General features: G+C 42.0%; 1 protein-coding gene across 2 annotated transcripts in view; it reads right to left on the reverse strand.

Moving 5' to 3' along the window:
* Positions 1-26,845, reverse strand: part of WWTR1 (WW domain containing transcription regulator 1) — a 150,544-nt gene that overhangs the window by 49,113 nt on the left and 74,586 nt on the right. For both annotated transcript variants that reach the window (XM_064275583.1, XM_003416160.3), the window contains exon 3: positions 8,186-8,322. In XM_064275583.1, coding sequence (XP_064131653.1) covers positions 8,186-8,322 — 137 coding nt within the window. The remainder of the gene's footprint in view (positions 1-8,185; positions 8,323-26,845) is intronic.

The following is a 26,845-nucleotide window of genomic DNA, read 5'->3' on the forward strand; positions in this document are numbered from 1 at the left end:
CGCTTTATCACACAAAAGGATTTGACTCAATGGATAAAATAGTATTTTTTTGACACCATTTCACATATTTTTTAAAAACATTAAAAGAGCTGTAATCGCTCTCATTTTGGAAACCCCAAAAAGAAGATTTTCAATAATGTTGATTAAATAGAGTGAATTTCAACAATAGGTGACTTCCTCCAATCTAAGGAGAAAACAATATTGATTTGCTACAGTGTTTAGAAAGCTCCTCCTTCCTTTTCTAATCAAGGGGGGGGAAATCTTTTTGAACCAGACCTTCCCCCTCTCTTTCTGGGTCCACCACTCTTCCTTTGCTTCCATAAACATACGCTTTCCACCACAGCAATCCTGCCACCGTCCCACCATCCTCCACCTTCCCCCATAAAGTGTGGAGTTTTTCAGCTTGTCTTTGGGCTTGTGTGTGTATGTGTTTGTGTATTTCAGGGTATATTTATGCTACGTAAACCACAACGTCCAAAAAGTAGCGAGAATATCAGAACTGGAAAAACGACAGTAGCCAGGTGTGTCTGCTCAGAACTCCCCATGTAAACTTCATTGGGGGGAGGGGGGGAAACACTGGAGAAAGAAAAAAGCAGATATGCTAAATATAAATCTGACTTTTGGTGAGCTTTCAGGGTACTTTTCTGCATGTCTGAAGCAACACTAGGCTGTGGTATCCCTTAGCTATTTTTTGTGCTTTTGATAAATTTTAGTTTTTAGGTGCTTTTGTACACTTCCCAGAGGAGACGATGAGCCAACGCAGCAAACTAAGCTCAGACGAGATTTTCCATCTTGAAAAACAAGCCCTGAAGAAAAAAAAAAAAAAAAAAAACCCCACACATGTGTTTATAATTTGAAGTTCAGATCAAGACACAGACCTGGAGGACTTAGGCTCTGGGCTGGTAAACGGCACATCTTCAAAGGGGCAAATGTATGTGTGTGTAATTAAAAAAAAAAAAAATTCCTGCAGCATTGAAAATACACTTTGGCTGCACTTTACCAAAAGCTTCTGAACCGACTAGGACGACAGTCTGGTGAAGTTGTCACACAGTCCATATTTTTCCTGTACTGTCTGGAGAGGATGCTGACACCCCAGGTTGGGGCCGCATTCCAACCAAGAGCTGCGTTAATATGTGACCATAGCCCAGCACGCCATGGTTTACAATGGCTAGGATTATCACCAAAAAGGCCAAATGACATGTCGCTTTCTCTTGGCAAAAACACTTTAAAATATGGGGATACTGTAAATGGTTGGTGACGTTAGGATTTGTGTGGTGAGGCGTGGGAAAACCCCGACACACTCACCACCTGTGCAAAAAAAACGTTTTTTGCGTGGAACGTGCACTTCACAAACTCCCCCTGCTGGTGATCTCAGGCTGAGGGGGCCGGGTAATGAGCAAGCACTACCTTGTCTTCTCTCAACAGCTGTCTCAGGTTAAAGTTTTTTTTTTTTTTTTTGTATGACACCAGTTAGCTGCACAATTTGTAAGCAAAAGTGCCCAAACGATAAAAGTTGCAGTAACCCTATGGTTGGGATTTCCTGAGGGAGGGGCAGGATGGCTTTCTAACACAGCACATTACAGGCACTTCCTCTGAGTACATGGGTGCCAGAAAAATGGGAAAAAGGAGGCCACCAGCTAATAATAACTGTTACAACAATACATTTCTTTGGCACCTTACCATATTATCAAGTATCAAGCCAGGGACACCTAAATACTCAAAACAACTTTAGGAGGTAGGTAGGTACTACCGTTATCGTTAGGTTCCTGGGTGGCCCAAATGGTTTGTACTCATCTACTAAGAAACCTAAAAAGGAGCTCTAGTGGTGCAGTGGTTAAGCCCTCAGCTGTTAACTGAAAGGCTGGTAGTTCAAACCCACCAGCAGCTACTTGGGAGAAAGATGTGGCAGTCTGCTTCTGTAAAGATGACAGCCTTGGAAACCCTCTGAGGCAGTTCTACTCTGTCCTGTAGGGTTGCTAGATGTCAGAATTGACTCCACGGCAATGAGTTTGGTTTTGGTTTACTAACCTAAAGAAAGGCCTGGAGATCTGCTTGCATAAAGATTACAGCCAAGAAAATCCCATGGAGCAGTTCTACTCTGTAACACATGGGGTCACTATGAGTCGAAACTGACTCAACAGCAACGGGTTTTTGGTTGTTTTTTTTTAACTATCATTATCACTATTTTACAGATAAGAAAAATGAGACTCAGGTTAAATAACTAACCCAGCTAGTAAATGTCTAACTAAGAGAAGCCCAGTTTCGACTCTAGGTTTTTTTTCCTACTAACCACTATACTAAACGGCTCCCTACCTCCACCCTACTCCCATGTCCACTTCACCACCACCCCCTAACAAATGGCCAATTTCCATTATCAGGCCCTATTTTCCTAAAGCCCACTCTACCACATAATAGGGCCTATGTAGACAGTCTCTCTCTCTCTCTCTCTTTTTTTCCTTCTGTTTGTTTCATTATTTCCTCTTTTTAAAAAATTTAGTGAATATTAATAACACCAACAACCTACTTACAAGATAATGAGATCCTATCTGGTTTGTGTTTTGAAAAAAAAATCAACTTTCACATGTATAGTAATTCTCTCCCTTCTCTGAGTTACTTCAGGATTCTAAACAAGTTGTCAGCCTCTAAGTTACAATAGTGATCCGGCTTCCACTAAGTGGTAATCCCTCTACTTTCCTATCTAAAGTCCTCCAAGGTCTCCCTTTCTTCTTCCAGTCACTGGATATCTCTGGGGACTCCGACTTAAAGGTCACCAGCCTGCTCAGGCAAAACGAAAGCAAGAAAACCTTACAGACAACCTGATTTTGCAAATATGAGAACTAAAAATTCAGTTAAAAACTAGACCAAGCTGGAAATGGTTATTTGAATTAAAATGCAATAAAAAAAATTTTTTTTTCCCCTTCCAAACCTATTTCATTTTACTCAGGCATTTGAAAATTCTGTGAGTGCAAATACACAGCAGATCTCCCTATCTTCAGAGAGAAGCCTTTTCCCTGGACTCTAAGGCAGCTGACAGGAGAACCCTCCATTTTACAAAGTCACTCCTTTCAGGATAAGAAGGTATTAGAATGAGAAAGGACTCCTTCCAAGATGTCTTTGAGTGATGGGTCTCTCCTGCAATTAAAATATGGTTTGATTTACAACCCACATTTCAGGAATATATTTATTGAAAAAATTAGATACCTACAGATAACAAGACGAGCCCTGGTGGCGCAACGGCTAAGCACCCAGGCGACAGCTCGAACCAACCCAGCTGCTCCGCTGGAGAGAGACCTGGTGATCTGCTTCCATAAAGATTACAGCCCAGACAACCCTGGGGGGCAGGTCTCCTCTGTCACACGGGGTCGCTAGGAGTCAGAACTGACTCCACAGCGCCCAACAACAACAACACTGATGACAAGGAAGGGGGGGCACTGAAATACTTCCAACAGAGGGCATTACCCTCACTGAAAGTCACTAATACAGCGTTCCTCCTTTAAAGCACTTTGCAATCTAACCAGCCCCCAGTTTTTTGGTTTTTTTTTTTTTCTTTTCTTGAAAGTCTCCACAATGAACAATGGAACTGGCTTAGGATCTCGCATTCTATAGTTAAATACATAAAATAAAACAAAACTTTTCTATCTACGCAGAAGCTAAAGTCAGTTGCGTCAAGTTGATTCTGACTTATGGTGACCCCACGTGTGTCAAGGTAAAGGTATGCTGCATAGGGGTGTTCAGTGGCTGGTTTTTAGAGGTTGTACCCCAAGCCTTTCTTCTGAGGCAACTCTGGGTAGACTCAAACCTCCAATCTTTGGGTTAGCAGCAGCGTATGTTATGTATTTGCACTATCCAGGGACTCCTCTAGCCACAGAGTGATGGTAATAATAAGAACAAACACAGTAAGATCCAACAAACACTCGTATAATTTACCCACACTATTAATAACCCCCATTTTACAAATGAGGAAACCGAGGTACAGAGAAGTTAGTAACTTGACAAGGTCACTGAATCAGGATTCAAACCTCAGCCGACTGGCTCCCAAGTCCATATACCTAACCTACACAAAAATATAGAACCCCAACAGAATGAGCTTTATTTCTGAAGGCATTCAGCTACGTCATTAACTATATCACACCTTTCGAAATACATAAAATGAGCTTATAAAAATTCTGTCATCCGACAGTACAGTCGTGTGTCACTTAACATCCACGGTACGTTCTGTGAAACAGGAGGTTATGTGATTTGGGTATTGTGGGAACACCATAGTAGATACTTGGCAAAGCTATAAGGGATACCTTTTGTTTGACTTCCAAATCAGCTCTTCTTGGTCTCTTCCTGCTGCTATCACTAGCACTAGTTTTGCTGTGTCTGGGATCCATGGTACATGTCACAGGAATAGTTTTGAAAGAAAATGAGAGAGAGATAATGCTACAACACTCAAGAGACAGGCAATACACCAGACTGGATGCTGCTACCTATGAGTCAAAGCACACACTGTTATACGGTAAGCTTTTTATTTGTAAGTAGGGAAAGTTCACATTAAAATAACGACAGAAAGTACAGTACCTATATAAGCCAGTAACAGGGGCATTCATTATGACTATCAAGACATTATGTGTTATATGTATACATGTACTGTACCATCACACGCCTGGCAGTGCACTTTGTAAACAGGAGACATGACATACACGGGTTACGTGAGGGAAGCTGCGGCATTTGCTATGTTTGCTATGTCCCATTCTTTTAGAGGGATTTCTGAACTCTATTATAACCTTAAGGGATCATGGGCATATATTTGGTCAGATGTTACCCAAATGGACGTTATGTGGCACATGACTGTAATGTTATTCACTATATTTTTACATAAACACCTCCCATTAAAGGGGACACATTACTTAAGTATCAGCTACATCCCACTGAAAAGCACCAAAATTCTAGATTAAAAAGAAGGATTTGCTCTTTTTAATTTTAAAGATTGATAATAAAGACTATGAACCACAGGCAGAGCTGTACCTTGAAATAAAATGTATTCTGAGCAAATCCTTTATTATTAGGCCCATAACGTGACTCTCTAAATAATTCCCCGTTCTTTGGAGCTTACTTGGCTGTCCCTGGAGCCCTGGTGGCACAGTCGTTAAGAGCTACAGCGTGCCACGGCTGCTAACCAAAAAAGGTCAGCAGTTCGAATCCAGCAGCTGCTCCTTGGAAACCCTATGAAGCAGTTCTACACTGTCCTATAGGGTCGCTGTGAGTCAGAATCAACTCGACGGCAACGGGTTTAGCCCTCCCCGGTATAGTATTATCCTTGGGACACACGTGCATTCCCTATAGGCTAGCAACACAGTTCATCACAGGCAAATACGCAAGTTTTGTCGGTGGGAAAAAAACACAGAAGATGTGTCTTGAGGAATTTATTGCCCTGATTTATTAGAAATCTGCTAAGTAAAGCATTTTATTTAGCCATAGTTAAGCTTGTTTTGGAACTTCAGTACTTAAAGCTTCTTTAGATGTACTTTACTAGCGCAATTGGGCTTTTAGTGTGTGTGTGTGTGTGTGTGTGTACATGTCTGTGTGCATGTGTGTGCCTGTGTACACGTGCATGCATGTGTGTGTCTGTGTGTGCACGAAGGTGGCTGCACAAGCAGACTCACATGTGCTTCAGTATCAAGTTTCAAGTATTCAAAGTCCTTTTAATTTAGTTAGCCCATTTCCTACATGTTGCATAACTTTAAAAAATTAAAGACAGTGAACAGAAGAGCATGAACGAGGATATTTACTCCAGTGTTACGTGTACTAGCAACTCATTGGTAACAACCGAAATATCCATCAGATAGGAGCTAGTTAAGTAAATTAGTCATAGGATATCAGTATGTTGGTCTACTGGGCAGTTTTTTTTTTTTTTATTTAATGAGGCAGTTGTAAATTTTTTTTTTTTTGTATATGTATATGTATGGATACAGAGGCGAAAAAAGCAAGGTGCAGAACAGTGGGTACAGTGTGCTAGCATTTGTGTGAAGAAACACACACACATACACGTGCACACACACACACACACACTCACATACATACACACACGAAGCTGGAAACACCAGTTGGCTCTGGAAAGCAAACTGGAGGACTAAGGAAATAGAGACAGGAGAAAGCCCTATTTTTTACACAACACTTTGAAACATCTGAATTTTTTTAAGCAGGCCCATGAAACGATCTTTTCCAATTGCAACTGATTTTAAAGTTAAACTTCATACGTTAATATTTTTACTGGATGTTAAATGGTTTAAAGAAACCTGCACGATAGTCTACCGCCATCTAACTCGGGGCTCCTTTATTTTACTCTGTGCCTTTTTTTTCTACATGAGATCTTTTACATTTGGGATAAAAGACTCAAGGGAAGCGTTGGTTTACCACTACTGGTAAAGGTATTGGTGCCATTTTCTTTGATCTGCCCTTTAGATAAGAAACACAAGAGAGGTTATTCCAAACTATTTGCTTTTTGGATATATTTTACATCTGCAAGCTTTAAAACATTAAGTCCAGACTTCCTGGAAGAACGGACAATCTATTCAGTTGAAGCTGACTTGGGTCTACTTAGTTCATATTCACTTTGGCTAAGCCAGTCTGAGAGAAGGGTGTCCAGAAATAACTCTTCATTTTTATCCTGTTCATTCCTGAAAATCCAACAGGAGATTCTTTTCACTCCCTAAAATTAACTGTTTCGTATATAAAGCAGGATCTCAGCATCTGATCTTAAGTGGAAATATTATCTGAAAACAGCACTCTTTAATAAAACTTTAATATTGGCCGCTTTCATTTTTAGGTCTTTTTTTTTAGATCTTAGAGGAGAAAAATAATAATTATATATATATATATATATTGAAGTAAAGGCAATCAGCAGAAAGTATTCTCTTCTGAAATTTAAAATCACATCTAAGAACAGTGGCATCATGAGGGCTGGCGTCACCCAGTGTGGTAATTTATGGTGTCACCCCCATGGACCTCCTCCTGTACCAGACCATACAAAATCCTTAGTAATGTTTCTCCGTATTCATGTTATAGATCATAATTCCAGTCTATCACTCCTCCTTTTCCTTTAATTACTACTTCATCCCAAAAAAGATACAGGTTCACAAATATTAATTACAATATTGTAGCTCAAACACCAGAAAATTTGACAAAATCAGTGTCTACAAAAACACTGGTGGCAACAAAGACGAGAGCGTATGCTTGTAGCGTGTGCAGATGAAACCACGTGATTTGAAGTGTCACTGTAATTGGGTAACAATGACAGCTCTGGCCAGAGCGCATTACAAGCTTCAAAAAAGAAATTCACATAGAGTTTTAGCCTTGTAGGTATACTGATACATGTCAGCTGGGCTTACGAAAAACTTTTCTGTTGTTATAACTAACTACAGGAGTGTTTTTATAGACAGTAATTTTGGTGTCGCCCCCTCTGACAGTGTCACCCGATGCGGTCTGCACCCCCCACGTGACACCACTGCCTAAGCATTCTAAACAAAGTGAAAAGTGAGTCATATTATCCTGGAACAGGCATGGGGAGGCCCCACCTGCAGCTGATACAATGGTTAAATGCATTCTAAAGGCAGACCAACCTCGGTTCAAACTCCGGCTCTGCTATACACAAGCTACAGGACTTTGGAAAAGTTTCCTCACCTATAAAATGGGAATTCTCTTACTTACTGTAGTGTCGTTGTGAGAACTTAATGAGATAAGGCACGAGAGCACCTAGCCTGTATCAGCCACATATTAATATTAGTTACCAAAAACAAAAACCAAACCCAGTGCCGTCAAGTTGATAATGTTAATAAATTACGGAAAGACAGGGATTTGAGGCCAGAGTCATACCCTTTGGAAGACTTCAGGAATCAAGGACAGAAAGGGGTCCACACTCTACTTACCTTAGTCTGAAACAGGAGACCTAAGCTATTTTTCACAGAACTTCAATAAAGGCAATTAGAGACGATGCCAGAAATGTACTGTAAACCCAGGTAGTGTATCATGAGCTTCTTGGCAACAGGGCCAAAAAAAGAAGGCAAAGGAGGCAGAAGGATAAGGTAGCCAAGAGGGAGGGAATGAATGCTCTCCAGCTCATGGAGAGGCACTGAGACAACCAGGGCTGCTCCCAGCTCAGGGCTCCTTGGTGGAACGCTTGTCCATACGTTTCCGGGCTTACCAAGATTTGGCTGGGACACGGCCATGGCCCTCTGAGGCACTGGTGTGGATGCGGCGGCAGGGTGGAGGTTCATATGATTCAGAGGCTGATTCATCGTCTTCCTAGGGTCTTGCCATGTGGTGATTTTTTCTATGTGACTAAAAGAAGGAAAACAATGATCTTTTTAATCGTCGGCATCATTATTGTTATCACCATCACCAATAACAGGACAACAGCTAAGTGACGCTGGACGCAGGCTCTTCCCTTAGGATCTGCTTACAAATGGCTGACCAATTGTGTTTGTTTTCATACAAGGACACGTTCGGCCATCTGTCCCTCCATCCAACTCGGGCACACTGGGGACTTGGAAGGGCACGCTCTGAACTCAAGCCCAGGGCTTAGTTCTCCAGGCTGCCTTTAAGAGTGGTAAGTGGGTTTTCTGCTGGAACTGGGAGAGGCCCCAGCTTATGTACAGCCCCTCAGCCCTTGAGCAGCCCACACCCCCCAGCCTCTCAGGTGCTTCAGAGCCGTCAATCAATACGATGCCGAGGTGAGAACACCTCTCCTGAAGAAGAACCTTTGCTCTCAGGCCCCGCCGGCCCTCCCACACACTCCTAGCTCGTGTAATTGACATAATGAGGATAACTCCACCGTCCTCAGCCAAGGAAGGGGCCCCTGAAGGCATCCTAGTAAACACTACATTACTGAGCTCTTACTAAGCATAAGGCACTGTGAGGTCCACAAGGATCATATATAAAACCCTCAAGAAGCTAGCTTCTACCAAGCAAGGTCACAAATATGTAGCTGGGGGATAAAGCGCACCTAGAAATATGCGTAGGAAGGTTGGCAAGTGTCAGATCACAGAGGAACTTAGATGTTGAGGCATGTGGTCAGACTTTTGATCGTATTCTATTTCCAATACTTGTTAGTATGCCTTAATCACAGAGAAACCAGAACAGAAGCTTCTGTCCAGACCTTCCAATATGGCCTCACAAAATTTGACTGGGCCTCCAGCTTTCCCTACCACTTCCCAAACCACATCACAAAAAAAGATAAAAAAGGAACTGGTAGGAAGAAAACTGGTAGGAATGCCTTGTACCTTGTAGACCCAATCTAACAACCTCTACTGTGATGACAGTTTACTGTATTTTTCTTTTAAAGATGAGCAGATTCACCTGGTACCATTACTTTTCTTAGGAACGACATCAGAGACCTTCTTATATCCATCAAAGACAACAAACTTAAGCCCCTGGGTGGCACAAATGGTTAAACACTCGACTACTACCCAAAAGGTTGGCTGTTCGAATCCACCCAGAGGCGCCTCTGAGCACAGGCCTATCGATCTGCTTCCAAAAAGTCACAACCTTGAAAACCCTATGGAGAGCCCCACATGGTGTCACCATGGGTCAGAATCAACTCAGTGGCAACTAACAACAATTTCATATCATAAAAGGACAACAAACTTGATAGCAGAAACTGAATGTTATCCCTTTGTTCTGGGCAACTAGGTTTGCCTCTTCCAAACCAAATGGCAATGTTAACCCCACACACTATTGACCCTTCTTTCTTTACACACAGGAAAAGAAGTATGGCTGTTATTTCTGTCAAACACATTTTAATTTCAAATGACAATGACCTCCGTTAATCTTTAATGTAGGAAATTACTCTTCCTATTATTAGATTTAATCCTAGAGGTAGAAACCCCCTCGCAATGGAGTTCTATTTGTCTTGTTTTCATTTGCTTCGGTTTCCCCACATTTCAATGCCACCACTGCTAAAATTCTCCTTCAGATTTCTTCATCCAACTCGTGAAGTTGCCTCACACTGTTGACCATGGGGAACACACCCATGGCCTTGAGTGAAAACTTGGATGTCTTCCCTAAGAAGGTCTACAGATGAGTGTGATGAAAAAGTTGGCCTTGGTAGCTATAAAGGAGGCAACTAAGTTTAATTCTTGCGTTTCAATACTATATGTGCCATCAGCAATCTTTCTGTCAATGAACAGGAAAAAAAAAAGGTCAAAAATGAACTGGAAGGAATAGAAAAGAAAGAACCAAGGCTATCTTGTTAAGAAGAAGTGAAAAATAGATGGGGACAGAACGAACTAAAGATATGAAAGTCATAACAGCATTAAAAAAAAAAGAAACAGTGGTCTTAGTTACACCTTCAGTTTAACAAATTGTAATTCTATGTAAAGCGGCCATAAAATCCTTTTGTCAACCTCTGGGCATGTGCAAACACACAGCCAGCCTCAGGGGATTTGTCACAGGCTTTCGAAGAGAGGAACCATTTGATGAGGTTGTCAGAGCTAAGTGCATAAGCTCCCTTTATCAAAATTGTTAGTGATAAGAAACCGTTTGACTATTCCTCCAGGACTGTACTATTAAAAAATGTTTTTGAAGGCAGGCATGTCCTACATAAATACTTCCCACTCTGCCGACATGAGGGAAAGAATCTGCCTCTTTCTTAAACCTTTCCTAGATGCTCTGACCCCACAGATTTTGTGCTGTGTGGGAGCCAACATCACTGGTGCCCCTAACTCACGGCAACCCCACGCACAACAGAAAGAAACGCTGCCCAGTCCTGCGCCATCCCCATGATAGGTTGTGGATCAGATCTTTGTGATCCAATGATTTTCACTCATTGATTTTCAGAAGTAGATTGCCAGGCCTTTCTTCCTAGGCAGTCATAGTCTAGAAGCTCCACTGAAATCAGTTCAGCATCATAGCAACACACAAACCTCCACTGACAGACAGGGGGTGGCTTCGCGTGAGGTGCACTGGCCAGGGACCAAACCCAGGTATCCCACATGGAAGGCAAGAATTCTACCACTGAACATCACTGAGATGTAAAGAACACTGCCGTAGTCAGAAACTCAGCTACCAGTGGTAGAAATAATACAGGAGCTGGCATGATGCATCCCCAGATCTGGTTTGCCCCTCTGCCCCAGGGTGGAGCTCACGACATCCCTCCCATCCTACCAAATGGGCTGTGACTTCGAATCTAGGTGAGGGCAGGAGCACTCAGCGCAGAAGGCCTGCGACTGAAGTGGGTGGATGAAGCTCTGTCTGCCTAAGGAGTGCCGCCGTTCTTGCTGGCTTCTGTTCCCTGAGACTCAGTGTGGGTTTTCTGGGTGGACGCTTCTGCCCTCCTCCTGGTAAGGCTGACCCTGAAGAAGCACAACTCACCACATGGCTTCACGTTCCAGAACTCCCACGGGGCCCTGGGAGACTCTCCAGCCCACTGTCCAAACTCAACAGCCGACACTTTTCAAGGAGCTTTGTTCCCAGTGGATTTATTAATTAAAAGTGTCAGTCAGCATATTCCCCCAAGACTCAAGTACAACAAGGAGGGAAGGGGGGCTTTCTTAAGTGAGCAGCTCTTGTTGTTCCAGAACAAATCTGAGAAGAAAGGCAGGCAAATTCCCAGCCTCTGCAGACCCCTCGACCTGAAATCAGCTTAGCCCTAAGACTCAGCTTCTAGGATGTCGAGGGTGGCTCCGTCTGAAGGCAAAACACAAGAAAGAGAGTATGGCTCACCAGAGGCACTCGATACATGGCTGGTGGTTTGATTTAAAAATGACTCCTTTTGTTCAAATCATTTAGTGCCTGGGGCTCCCCCCTCTCTCTCCCCCTATTCCCAAACCCAGGATGTGCAGCTCACTCTTTCACTCTGCTGTCTCATCGATGCTCCCTCTCTCAAAGTTCCTGAGTCATTTCCTTTCTCGGATTTCTCAGTGTAACCTTATTGTTTGCCAGGGCCCACAGTTCGGCTAGACTAATCCCCGCTTCCCTTCTACTCCCACCTCCTTCCTGGTTTCACTCCCTTGTAGAGGCTCCTGCCTGCAAGAGACAGTCTCTCTGCAGTTTTAAAAGTGTAATTTCCCTTGGAAAGTTTTATCTGAATGTATGCATACGACAGGAGCCCTGGTGGTGCAAACAGTTAAGCGCTTGGTTGCTAAACCAAAGGCTAGTGGTTCAAACCCGCCCAGTGCCTCTGCAGGAACAAGACCTGGTGATCTGCTTCTATAAAGATTACAGCCAAGACAACCCAACCCTATGGGGCAGCTCTACTGTGTCCTATAGGGTCTGCTCTGTGTCGGAATCGACTGGATGGCAACGGGTTTGGATTTTTTTCTTTCGGGGTTACCAAACTATTTACATCTGCAAGAATTGATTTATTTATTTTTTTCTTTCTTATCTAAACTCTTCTGCACTTTCCAGATTTTTAGCAGGGACTACGCATTGTTTTCCTAAGCAGTGAAAACAGAAATACTCAAGAAGGTACAAAAAGGAAAACTGATGCATGGATATGCAGTTATTAAAGATAAACCGCAGCCTTCTCTCTTATCTTTCTGTGCCCAAAGGAAAAAGGAAAATGGAATCAATTACTTGGACCTATGCTGTTTGTAAAGAAAAAGAATACCAGTTCCTCAAGGGAAGGAACCGAACCAAAAAACCAAACCCGCTGCTGAGTCAATTCTGACTCGTAGCGACCCTACAGGACAGAGTAGAACTGCCCCAAACGGTTTCCAAGGAGCGGCTGGTGGATTCAAACTGCCGACATTTTGATGAGCAGCTGTAGTTCGAGGTAGCTCTTAACCACTGCACCACCAGGCCTCCCAGGGAAAGGAAGGAAAAAATTTTTAAAACCCCCATGGCATTCCCTGTGTGTTTGTGGTGGACAAGGTGCCTGCAACAAATATATTGGGGGGGCCTCTTTGATCACGACTTCCCAGAGAGCCTCCTTCTTTCAGTCTCAACAAGACCAGGCAGACACCGGCCTCCAACCACATCTGAGTCCCTGCCTAGAGACAGAATTGTCACTAAGGTATGGCAGGTAGGGCTCATGCCCTGGAGACGTGCTAATACGCAGTTTCTATTTGCCATCACAGTTTCCATTGCCAGCTATGAGAGATCATTCAGCAAGCTAAAACTAATTGCCAACTCTGGTGGTGTAGTGGTTAAGTGCTACGGCTGTTAACCAAAGGGTTGGCAGTTCGAATCCGCCAGGTGCTCCTTGGAAACTCTATGGGGCAGTTCTACTCTGTCCCCTTGGGTTGCTATGAGTCTGAATTGACTCGAGGGCACTGGGTTTGGTTTTCGGTTTTTTGCCAAAGGCACTGTTTTCTGAAGATAGACCCCGGCTTAGAGGACCGGCCAGATCAGACAAGACCATCAACTCTGGTGCTCTAGAATTTGCCAAGGTGCAAGAAAGTTAAGCGCTTCTCTGAGTGGACATTTGGCTGGTAACGGCAGCTTACGGAAAACTGTGTGGTGTGAAAAATTTTTTCCCTCTTAGGTTGATATTTCCTTCAATAAAGTCACATTTACAAACTCATTTTATTGATTAGGAAAAACTGTGTTTGTGAGTTAAAACATCATTGAAATTAGCAGCACTATCTGGCCAATGGAGCCCTGGTGGCACAGTGGTTAAGTGTTCGGCTGCTAACCAGAAGGTTGGTAGTTTGAATTCACCAGCCGCGCCTTAGAATCCCTATGGGGCAGCTCTACGGTGTTCTGTAGGGTCGCTATGAGTCAGAATAGACTCGACAGCATGGGTTTTGGTTTTGGATCTGGCCAATGACTCATTACAATTGTCCTGTACTTTTTCTTCTGTTCCTTCATGTGGACAGTAGCAGAACCACCACCCTCCCAGCCACCTTCCCCACTCTGACTGCAACCCTCTCATTAGCCTCCTGGGGATAGTTAACTTTGCTCCTGTCTCCTCCTCTTTAGTTTCTGCTGTTGACACAAGAGTTGAGATCTTGGCTGCTAACCTCAAGATTGGTGGTTCAAAACCACCCAAGGGCTCTCAAGAGACAGGCCTGGTGATCTGCTTCCATAAAGATTACAGCCAAGAAAACGCTATGAGGCAGTTCTACTCTTAACACATGGGGCTGCTATGCGTTGGAATTGATTTGATGCCACCAAACAACACCACCTTCTTAGGAGTTCCCTGGTAGTACAGACCCAAAGGTTGGAGGTTCAAGCCCACCCAGAGGCTCCTGGAACGAAAAACCTAACAATCAACTTCTAAAAAATCAACCCCTGAAAGCCTTAAGCAGCACAGCTCTACTCTGACACACATGGAGTCACCTTGAGTCTGAGTTGACTCATAGGCAACTGTTGTTTTGTGTTTTTTTTTGGGGGGGGTTATTCCTTCTTGACCTTTCACCTTGATGAGTGCAATAGCCTCCAGGCTTCCCATCCTCCAGTCTTTCTTCTTTTTCTTCCTCTCTCCATCCCTTGGGAGCCTTGGTAGTGTAGTGCTTAAGAGTTTGGCTGCCAACCAAAAGGTCAGCAGTTCAAATACACCAGCTGCTCCTTGGAATCCCTATAGGGCAGTTCTACTCTGTCCTATACGGTCACTATAAATCAGAATCAACTCGATGGCAAAGGGTCTGGTTTGGTAGGTTCTCTACCCCTTCCACCATCCTCTCTATATCATAATCCATTCTATATCACATCTCCAGACTCATATCCCCAAAGACATCTGGGATGCGAGTCACCGCTGATCCTTGCTTGGTCCCTGTGCCCATGAAGTAAAAGTACTTCTCACATAGGCATCTCCCAGGCAGACCTGTCTCCTGTGAAACACCGTGGGTCCTAGGGAGACCACAGTCTTGAAACTACACAGACCTGGATTTTAATTTACGCTCTCCTTGTATGGTTTCATTGGACAAGCCATTTAACCCTTTTAAGTCCTAGTGCCTATATCCAGGAGACTGGGGTAAAAAAATGCTAATGAGTGCTCTGGTTCCTTGTTGTGAGGGTAAAACAGGTCTGTTCTGGGAATCTGGTTGTCACTGGGTACTGCCGAGTCAATTTTGACTCATAGTGACCCCATGTGACAGAGAACTGCCTCATAGGGTTTTCTTGGCTGTAACCTTTAGGGAAGCAGATCGATCATAAGGTCTTTTTCCTGCAGAGCTGCTGGGTGGGTTCGAACTGCCAACCTTTCGGTAATTAACCATCGTGCCACCAGAGCTCCTTCTGGGAATCTTAGGACTGCCAAAGTCACCTACAGATTTCAGACCAGTCCACTGAGCTCCTAAGCTCACGGACGCAGCTGTGAGTGTGTGGAAGGCTGGCAACATTTGGTTCAAGTTCATTCAACAAGCACGGACTGTACACCTACTATGCTCAAGGCTCTGGGTAGGTATAAAAATAAAAAAGCATTTTGCAAATATAAACCCCCCTGACTAGCAGCAGAACCATAAAGCCAAGGATTAAATCTTATCTGTAAAAACAGACTTCGTGGGCTTCTTACCGCCCAGGAAAAGGCCTGGAGTTTTTGGATGACTCTACCCTCCAGTCCATGACCTATTACATGAACTTCATGGAAGAAAGCCACACAGCAAAGACTTTCTGAAATAGAGAAGGTCTACGTAATACATTTTGTAATGCTGGAAGCATACAAAAAGATATAAAAATAGGAATGATTACAAAAGTGCTTCATTTTGAAAATGCTAGGTTTCTTAGCAGCATGCTGCTTATTTCTATGGGCAAAGATTTCCTCTTCAAATATAAAAGTTTCTACTTTTTGCTCCTCCTCCTCTTTTCGGCCCCGCGTCTTTAAATATATTAGAGTTTCATATTAACGTCAGACGTGACTCAGGGTTCCCTGCCATAAACAGAGGAACCCCTGGGTACTGCAAATGGTTAACGCTCAGCTGCTAACTGAGAGGTTGGAGGTTCAAGTCCACTGGAAGGCACCTCAGGAGAAAGGCCTGGCGATCTACTTCTAAAAAAGCAGCCACTGAAAACCCTGTGGAGCAGTTCTACTCTGACACACATGGGGGTTGCCATGAGTCGGATTCAACTCCACGGCAACTGGTTACAATCAACAAAGCTGTTAGACAGAATAGAGCTTAGCAGCAGCCTCCAACCTGTTGTCCTTACCCATAACCTAGATAGAGAGTTAAAGAGAACCACACCTCTAAGATGGAAGTTTAAAGGCAGCCTGGGATCATAAAACCAGGGGTGCCGTTTCCAAACCTCAGTTCACACTCAATGCTACATTTACTTCTTCACACCTCTGGTAACGATATTCCTTCTTCAACCTTTCTGGACTCCCTTTGATTTTTTTGTAGGCTCTTCTTTCTTTTCTTCTGGAAACCCTGGTGGCGTAGTGGTTAAGCGCTACAGCTGCTAACCAAAAGGTCAGCAGTTAGAATCTACCAGGCACTCCTTGGAAACTCTATGGGGCAGTTCTACTCTGTCCTCTAGGGTCGCTATGAATCGGAATTGCCTCGATGGCAATAGGTTTGATTTTTTGGGTTTAATTCTCTTCTAATGGGGTGTATGCTGTTCTGAAGGCAGAAAGGACCTGGTGGATATGACAAAGTGCTCTGCACAATAGTAGACATTTAAAAAAATAATAGTCTCACAACCCCATAATCTTTACATGCCCAATTTAAGGTATCAATAAATTGTCTTATTTTTAAAAATCAAACTTGAAATTAAAAAAAAAATTTATTTACTAAGCCAATTCACCACCTTATTAATGTTACAACAAACATGTGTACACCGAAGACAATTTGCTTGAAAATGGCTACATGAAATTGTTTTGCAACTTGCTTTTTGTGAATCTTTATACCAGTTCAGTGAGACCCACCAGTGTTAAAAAGAATATTTGGAACATATTTGGATGATGTTGATAAATTCCCAGATAGGGCTTGCCAAGGAAATTTGACCCGTTGGCAGTAGACAACAAATGCTATGCCCAATTTTTAATCTTGTACCAGATGGCAAGAAGGCCTGCCCAAGACTTAAAGTTTTTACAGTTCTCTTGTTAGAATGCAAACATGAACAGGCTGGATTACTTTTTTGTTGTATTTAAGGGATAAATGCTGCCTCATTTAAACTAAACATGCTAGCTATATAAACTTCAAGACCTAAGAAATGACACAGCCCTGGTGACAAAGTGGTTAAGAGCTTGGCTGCTAACCAAAAGGTCAGCAGTTCAAATCCACCAGGCACTTCTTGGAAGTAACCCTATGGGGCAGCTCTACTCTGTCCTATAGGGTTGCTATGAGTCAGAATCATCTTGATGGCAACGGGTGTTTTTTTTTTTTTTGATCTTGCTCATATGTTGTACTTCTTTAAGTGGTACGTACTTAGCTCTTGCAACTGACACCAGAGATGGGTCATAACCACAAAACAAGGACAGCTGGAAAACACACTTAGTAATTCTCCCAGGCCCACATGCATGCTCTTTTTCCAGGTACCGCCTCTTCTGTCCCCTAAAACCAGAAGAGAGTGGGGGCCCCATTGCTGTGGGGGCTGCCATCACCAGGGCTGCACAGCTCACGACCCACATCTAAACTCGTGACCCAGCCAGGTCCTTCTCATAATCTTAAGATGAGCAGTCAGCCTCTAAAATCTCCCCCTCTGCTTAAACCTATCAATCCAGCTGCATAATGGGGAGTCCGTTTTTGAACTTCAATACATTGATAACCAGAATTAAAATCCTGGCTCCTCATGAGGCTGAACAGATACATAGCTTATGTTTTATTTCTAAAGCAATCAACCTCCTTCCCAAGTTACCATTCTTCCTGCTGCTATCCCAATTGATGACTCTTTGTCCCAAAGCAGCAGTCATACACTATAATCAGTTACAGTTCTTCTCCCATAGTGCCCAAATCCTAAATAGCACCACCTCCTGCTAGTCTAATACATTGGAATAAAAGATACAAAGCGGTAAAGTCAGACTGCCAATGTACACGACTGACATATCCATCAGCAAAACATTCGTATCACTTATATCATTCAACCCCAAAGCAATAAAAACAGACTCCTGCGCCACACAAGGAAAGTGACTTCCCGTAACAGAAGTGCGTTGGATGAGAAAGCTTGCCCTTCTTTGAAACCACAAAAGAATTTATAGTTAAAAGTTCTGGTCAGGTTTCACTGAAGACAGCTAGCTCATCAAACATAGCTGCAGTCTATGACACCGGAATAATAACTCATATATAAATAGAGGATTTTTTAAGATCCCCTAATAAAAGATGATACAAGACCAGAAGCGTTATTTTGGTGCACGCTTCCGGTCTCTGCCATTCACTTGCCAATTCAAAAAATTTGAGAGTTCTCTGGAATTCGGAATGAATGGCAGGGATTATATCTTTAACTGTCAGGTTCTAATCCTCGACTTCCACCACTGCCTTGCCAAGGAGCCCTCCACTTGTTTAAATTAGCAGCAGCAGCAGCAGCGTGAAAGGTCCATTAGTACTTCCGGCACGGCCAGCTGTGGTGATACATCTACCTCGAGGCCTCTGCGCTGAGCACCACTGACATCTCTGCAGACTCACTCTGTCTAAACCTATCCAGTCAGGCGAGCTGTGGCTGAGATCAGCAGAGCGCCGTCAGCCCAAGGGAGCAGTGTGATCAGACTTAGGACTGTAACATCCGTAGTTCCTGCAGGGATTTATTTACCAGAGCTCTGACTCTGTCTCTAGGGTGGGAAAGAAGGGGGACCCTATGAACCTACCACTTCTCAGAGAAAACCACTTTGGGAAGCCAGTGACTCATCAACACAGTCCCACAGGGTGACTCATGGGCCTCACTTCAGAGGGTGAGGAGTCAGACATGGTGTTGTAGAGGCTCCGTCATCAGCTCCCAGCACCCCAACGTCACCCAACATTGGCAAACTTGACTTTGCAAACTGAGCCAAACTCTTGCTTAACCTCATTTTTCCTACTCCCAGAAAACGCAAGAAGAAAAAGAGGGGGGTTCTTATTTGTTTGCTTGCCCTAGGCCAAGAGCCATACTGAAGAACTCTGGCTGTGTAGCAAACGTTTTCATTATCCACACCTAGCATCTTTTCCCTTCTCTCACATCAGGATCAATAATGCTATTAAAAGATGGAGAAATCACCTTAAGTTTCTTGTGTTGAAAATGAACAAAATTATTAAGAGTTCTTTTCACTATGTGTTATTATTTCCACATATCAAGTACAAGATAAGCACTTGGTAGAGTTTTCATTTCACTTTTCCCCTTTCCCCACAAACAAAAACATGGGATGGGGATGATAAGTGGAGGAAAGATAGGGTCCTTATAAATGGTGAATTCTAGAATTATCCATAGGAAGCAGCATGCCTTCATCCATTTACTCATTCGACAAGCATTTATAGTGGGGCTGCATCTTCCACGGAGATCAGTTCCAAAGTCGGCTTTGGCAAGTGTGGAGTGTGGTGAACACTGCCACTGAAAATCCAAAAAAAAAAAAAAAAAAGAAAAAAAAAAATGTACAACATACTAGGTTCCACATATATGATTTTGTCTTTTACAAAGCCCAACAGGGCTAGTTCCTTCCAGGGCTACAGAATGGTGCTGTTTCTTTGGCGCATCTCCAGACGAAGCGATGTTGTATCCAAATACACACCTAGGGATTTGCTAGAAGTACAATGCTGAATATGGATTTGTGCTGAGTGCCTGCAGGGTCTTTTGGTCTGGGATGGCTGTAACAGAAGATGTCCTAACCACAGCCTTCAAAGAGGTGACAGTCAACTCTGTGGGGAGGCGATGGCAGTGAAGCAGTGATTGGTGTGGTGGTTAAGAGAACAGACCCTGTAGTTATGGTTATAAATGGTCCAGAGCCTAATAGTCTGTCTCAATAGCTACTTGTTAGATAAGCTCCCCACGTCAGCTTCACTTCACATCTGGGAAGTGGCTTTAATCTCAAAATTAATTTTTAAATGAAGTCAGTTTTGAAGCCACTGAGCTACTCTAAATGCTAAAATACTTTTGAAAGCTGTTTTTCCAGACACTCTGGACCCCGACACATGTTTTTAACATGTTTTTCCAGCTGTTCTTAAATGGGACATTACACACTGATGGCCTACTCCTAAGCCACTCCAAATATAAAATACCTCAAGGCTAAAACTTCTGCTACACGCCTTTCTCTGCTTTCTAATGGGGCCAAATGAATTAAATGTCACTCGCCAAAAAAAAAAAAAAAAAAAAAAGAGGGCAAGGCCTCATTAATACCAAGAATTCTTTTGGGTTGGCCTAGTGTTCATTGTCAAAAAGAACATATCAAGATCTATCCTAAAGTAAAACACTGTCAGTGATAGGATAATATCCATATGCCTACAAGGAAGACCAGTTAATACGACTATTATTCAAATTTATGCACCAACCACTAAGGCCAAAGATAAGGAAACTAAAGATTTTTACCGACTTCTGCAGTCTTACACTGATCAAACATGAAATCAAGATGCATTGATAATTACTGGTGATGGAATGCAAAAATTGAAAAAAAAAAAAAAAAAAGAAGGATCAGAAGTTGGAAAGTATGGCCTTGGTGACAGAAACAACACAGGATATCATATACATGACAGAATTTTGTAAGACCAACGACCTATTCATTGGAAACACCTTTCTTGAACAACATAAATGGTGACTATACACATGGACCTCGCCAGATGGAATACACAGGAATCAAATCAATTACATCTGTGGAAAGAGACGATGGAGGAGCTCAATGTCAACAATCAGAGTGAGGCCAGGGGACGACTGCAGAACAGACCATCAACTGCTCATATGCAAGTTCAAGTTGAAGTTGAAGAAAGTTAAAACAATTTCATGAGAGCCAAAGAACAACCTTGAGTATATCCCGCCTGAATTTAGAGTCTGTCTCAAGGATAGATTTGACCCATTGAACACTAATGACCGAAGACCAGACAAGTTGTGGGATGACATCAAGGACATCATACATGAAGAAAGCAAAAAAAGACAGTAAAGAAAGAAAATATTAAAATGGATATCAAAAGAGGCTCTGCAACTTGCTCTTGAACGTAGAGTAGCTAAAGAAAATGCAAGAAATGATGAAGTAAAAGAGCTGAACAGAAGATTTCAAAGGGCAGCTCGAGAAGATAAAGTATTATAATGAAATGCGCAAAGGCCTGGAGTTAGAAAACCAAAAGGGAAGAACATGCTTGGCATTTCTTAAGCTGAAAGAACAGGAGTAAAAATCCAAGCCTGGAGTTGCAATACTGAAGGATTCTATGGGCAAAATATTGAATGATGCAAGAAACATCAAAAGAAGATGGAAGGAATACACAGAGCCACTGGACCAAAAAGTATTGGTTGACGTGCAACCATTTCAGGAAGTACCACATGATCAAGAACTGATGGTACTGAAGGATGAAGTCCAAACTGCACTGAAGGCACTGAAGAAAAAAAGTTTCCAGGAACTGACAGAATACCAACTGAGGTGCTTCAACAAATGGATGCAATGCTGGGAGCACCCACTTATCTATGCCAAGAAATTTGGAAGACAGCTACCTGGCCAACCGACTGGAAGAGATCCATATTTGTGCCCATTCCAAAGAAAGGTGATCCAAAAGAATTCAAAAATTATCAGTCAAACAATATCATTAATATTACACGCAAGTAAAATTTTGCTGAAGATCATTCAAAAATGGTTGCAGGAGTACATCGAAAGGTAACTTCCAGAAATTCAAGCCAGATTCAGAGGAGGACATGGAACGAGGGATATCATCGCTGATGTCAGATGGATCCTGGCTGAAAGCAGAGAATACCAGAAGGATGCTCACCTGTGTTTTATTGACTATGCTAAGGCATTCGGCTGTGTGGCTCAGAGAAAATTATGGATAACATTGTGAAGAATGAGAATTCCAGAACACTTAATTGTGCTCATGCAGAACCTGCACATAGACCAAGAGGCAGTGGGTCAAACAGAACAAGGAGACACTGCATGGTTTAAAGTTGGGAAAGATGTGCACCAGGGTTGTATCCTTTCACCATGCTTATTCAATCTGTATGCTGAGCAAATAATCCAAGAAGCTGGACTGTATAAACAAGAACGTGGCATCAGGATTGGAGAAGACTCATTAACAACCTGCATTATGCGGATGACACAACCTTGCTTGCTGAAAGTGAAGAGGACTTGAAGCACTTACTGATGTAGATCAGAGACCACAGCCTTCAGTGTGGATTACACCTCAACATAAAGAAAATAAAAATCCTCACAACCGGACCGATAAGCAACATCATGATAAGCAGTGAAAATATTGAAGTCAAGAATTTCATTTTACTTGGATCCATAATCAATGCCCATGGAAGCTGCAATCAAGAAATGAAACAAGAAATCAGCACAAGCTTTCACCCTCACATTTAAAATAGAAAGGGGATTTTAGCTTTAAGTAAAAAGCGCAAGATAGAATGCTAGCAAGGAGAGTACCTAACGTGATGAAAAATTTGGTAACGTTTACAGGTGATGGTTGGGCAACACGATTAATGTAATTGATAGCACTAAATTGAACACTTGAAAGATGGTGAACTGGCAAATGAATTAGTCGATATATATATATATATATATATATATATATTTACAACAATAATAACCAAAAAAGAGAGTACCTGATGGCTTGTCATTTTTCCTAAGAGAAATGTTCAAGAAGTTTTAGGCTAATTTAATTTTTCGATCAGTTACAAGGAGGATGCAATATTTCCAAAATGTGGGGGTACAGATCAGGTACAGAAATTCAAGAAGCATCGGTGATTTTAACTAATGGAAAAACAAATTTAGCCTTCTGGGGGAAAAAGTACTGTAGTTCCTAGTTTCACACAAAGTAAGTTTATGTAAACTCCAAATAGATGAGATTTGTTCCCACAGATGGATATTAATTTTAAAAAAGGTACTACTGCTTCAAATTTGCTTTATTTAACAATGCACAAAAAAATCTGTTTTAATTATGACTATTTTCCCATCCACCCCCCACTCCTCACTACCCATTGCCGTTGAGTTGATTTCTATTCATAGCAACCCTGATAGAAATTCTTATATAAAATAAACACCTATTTGTGTGTATGTGTAAAATTTTATATTTTGATACGATTTTAAACTTCTCTAATGTTAGAGAGAACATCTCACATCCCCGTTAATCACAGTCAAACGTAACTCCCAACCAGTGCAACGAGTATGCAAAATGTATGCACAAGGATGTCCATTGCAGTTTAGCCTATATTTTAAATGTGTGATAATGATAGGATGATTAAATAAATGTTGGTACAGCCACACAATGAAACACCGAGAAGACATTACAATAGATATATATTTGTATTTGTTAAAATGGAAAGATGCCCACATATATTGCTGGTGTAGGGTTGGGGGATGAGGAGGAAGGAGAGAAGGAAAGAGATATGAGGGAGGACTGGGCTTGACTCATGTCTTGAGATTTTTGTGTACTTTTTCCATTTTGTACAGTAAGCATTATTTTTTCTAATCAGAAAAAAAGAGAATGAAAAAGCTATCCTCCCCCAAATGAATCCACTCCATGCTTAAAAAAACAATGCTGCATTCCACATTTGAACCCGTAACTGTTCGTTACAGTCTCTGAAAATAATTCCACAGCTAGGGTGTAGGGCTGAAATCTTGTCAGTCCCTTAACTGTGAGCTGGAAAAGGCGCCATGATAATACTCCCGTGATTGCTTAGCCTAAAGGTGCTCTGAGCCAGGAAGGGGCACAGCACGGGGGAGGGGGAGATGGTAGGAGGAAGGGATAAAGAGGATCAAGGGAAATTCTATAATTAAGCAATATTTTATAGAGGCTTCTGGCAGCTGTTTGAGCGAGTGGGAGAATCTAAAAGAGCTGTCAACAGACACCCAAGCAGCCTCGCCCGGGGCAGATCAAGCGGGGCCTGTCATTCTGTCCAACTGTCTACAGTTCACAGGACAATCTGGGCATCTTATATCCAGCACCTGTCAGCTTTGGAGACTCCCAGCTGCGGTACTGTTCCTGCTGTCATCGGCCTAATCCAGAAGGGAGAGGCATTTAGTGTATCTAGAAAGAAGGGCGAGGATGAAAATACCTTTGATTGTTCTTATGAAAGAGAATGCGTGCCTCGTGTAATTGTGTTTGTGTGCTTCCTGTCCACCCTGACGTTTTTCTTTTCTTTTTTTTTCTAATAAAAGGAAGTTTCATGCAGAAACCCACCCTTGCAACTGTATTTTTCATGTTTAACCCCAAGTTAATTATATATTCACGACAAATAATGGTTTAAATTTAGTCTGATGACCACCTGCAAGGCTCCTTTTCATCCCACTGCGAGGCACATCCTGCCTCAGGCCCTTTACGCAATTCCCATTGACTTGGCCAGGAACTCTACAAGGAATGAAACAGGATATAGACCATAATAATCGTCAGAGGAAATGATCTTTTCTTTACAGGATACATTTTAAATTTTTCCTTTCCATGAGACTTTTTTAAAATGGTGTTGAAAGTGAAGGAGACGTGAAATAAGATTTCGACTTCTTGGTAGTTCCAACTATAGACTGAGTGGAGGTGGCCTGGCAAGCAGCATACATTTGAAAACTACTCGTGGAATAAACAACTGAATAAAGGAACGAATGAATGAACATACTTAATGGGTTGCCTTCAGCAAATCATGTTGTTTTCAGTCTCTGTATCTCAAATCAATCTTAGTCACACCTTCTGAATCTTTATATATAAAGACTTATAAAGCTCGTCAAGGAACGTTAGTGCTCTACTTGCCCCAGGAAGGACACGAATGCTAGATAATACTATGACATTCTCTAAAGCAAATTCAAACATATCAGTTCATTCTTGTTCAGTTCAACAAACAGGGCAGTTGAGCCCCTACCAGGTGCCACACACCATGGGCCCTGAAGGTGTACCATGTTTGGCATGCAGTAGACACTCAATAAATAAACGCTTGCTGAATGAAGGAATGAACTGGTAATAATATTTGTAATAATGACAGTCACGATAATCATGCTTCATATTAGTCACGTCATAGTATTTGAAATAATAATTATATTATAATAATTATAATAATTGACACACTTATGTAGCACTTTCTTGCTTCAAACACTCTCTTAATTTGATCCTCACATAACAGGTTTATTAATCTTCATTTTTAAGATCCAGAAACCGAGTTGGGAGAAGTTCAGTGACTTGAACAAAGTCCTCAAGTTTCTAAGCGGCAGAGCAAAGAGTCAAATCTTGTTCTTAGGCAAGTCTGGGCTTTTTCCATGACATAATACTGATTGTGAACCGAAACAGACTGAAGGACATAATCTGGGCCACTGGGGAGGAAGGAAAAGTGGGTATGGACAGTCAGTGCTACTGATAACCTGACGTTTCCTAGAACAGTGTACCCTGCAGCTTGGGCCTTCAGAGAAAGGGCCCCACAAGATAGCTTCCTCCCCCTCCTGCTTCAATAACAAACCACCATCCCTCCTTGTCCCTTCTGAAGCCTGGGAGTCACACAGTGTGTGCGTTTGCCTGCAAAGCTGACCTTTTAACTGCCTGGTTTTAATCAGGCCTGTATTGTCAAGAAAAGAGACTCTCGTGACAGTAAAACAAATCAGCTCCATGTGATCCTGTGGCTGATGTCAGAGAGAAAGAAGAACATACAAATACTACCTTGAACACACAAAACAAATACCAAGCAGAACCCAAACACTCTACTATGATTTCAAAGGAAGAGGTAAAAGGACTCTGAAGATAGATTTGCTGGTGCAAAACCAGCAACCGAATACGCTGGGAGCGTTACCAGAACGATGAGCCAGTGCTGGGGGTGCGATTCATAAACGCCTTCTCTCTTGAAAGCCAAAGCCTGCTTCTTCAGAAACCAGTCTCAGACAGTAACAGCTTCAGCCTGACTTGCTTTTAGTTTTTATTAACATTAAATACTGGGAAAAATATTCAAATAAGGTTAGTGCTTTATAAAATAAATGTGTTTGTTCTACAATGTAGTAAAAAAAAAAAAACCAAAGCTGTTGCCATTGAGTAGGTTCCGACTCACAGCAACCCTATAGGATGGAGTAGAACGACCCATAGTGTTTCCAAGGAGTGGCTGGTGGATTCCAACTGCTGACCTTTTGGTTAGCAGCCAGGTTCTTAACCACTGTACCACCAGGGCTCCATATAATCCGTTATAACTATAATTATTTAACAGAAATATGACATACACATAATCCTTTCTACTGAATTTTTTGTTGAGATAAATTCCAATTTTCTTAAGTTACTACCTTTAGCTTTGCATAATATTTTACACCTTTAACATTTTATATGTTTAACATTCACACAAAGTACATTTTTATGCTGTGCTTTAAAAATAATTACACTAAAAAGACATTTCATTTGCGGTTAGGATTTGCAATCACTTTAAATAAGTTTTTGAGAAAGGTTCATGTGCACACACTTCCATTCATAATAAATATGATTAATACAAAAGTGTAGAAAATATACAAATATTAGCTATTGTATCATGTTTCCCAGTGTGGAAAAAAGTGTTATTGTTGTCAGGCACCATCAAGTCAATTTACACTCACAGCGACCCCATGTGGCAGAGTAACCTCTTATAACACTGTTCAAGAATGTAGCCAATGGCATTGCTCTGTACATGTAAAAATTGTTGAATGAATGTATGCTTTGTTGCGTGTATTTTCACCAAAAATAAAAAAAAAAAGAAGCCTGTTGTTTATTACATTGAGAAATGATCAAGGAGAAAATGACAAAGACTTGAGTTTATATGACTATCTAAATGAACTGTCTATAGTTTCTCCCCCCTTCTCTCCCAATGGCTGATTTTTTCGAAGTAGATAGCCAGGTCTTTCTTCCTAGGTGCCTCTAGGTGAGCTCAAGCCCTCAGCAGTTAGCTGCTGAGCGCATTCATTGCTTGC

This window comes from Loxodonta africana, chromosome 23 (genome assembly GCF_030014295.1).
Source record: "Loxodonta africana isolate mLoxAfr1 chromosome 23, mLoxAfr1.hap2, whole genome shotgun sequence".
NCBI classification, from domain to species: domain Eukaryota; kingdom Metazoa; phylum Chordata; class Mammalia; order Proboscidea; family Elephantidae; genus Loxodonta; species Loxodonta africana.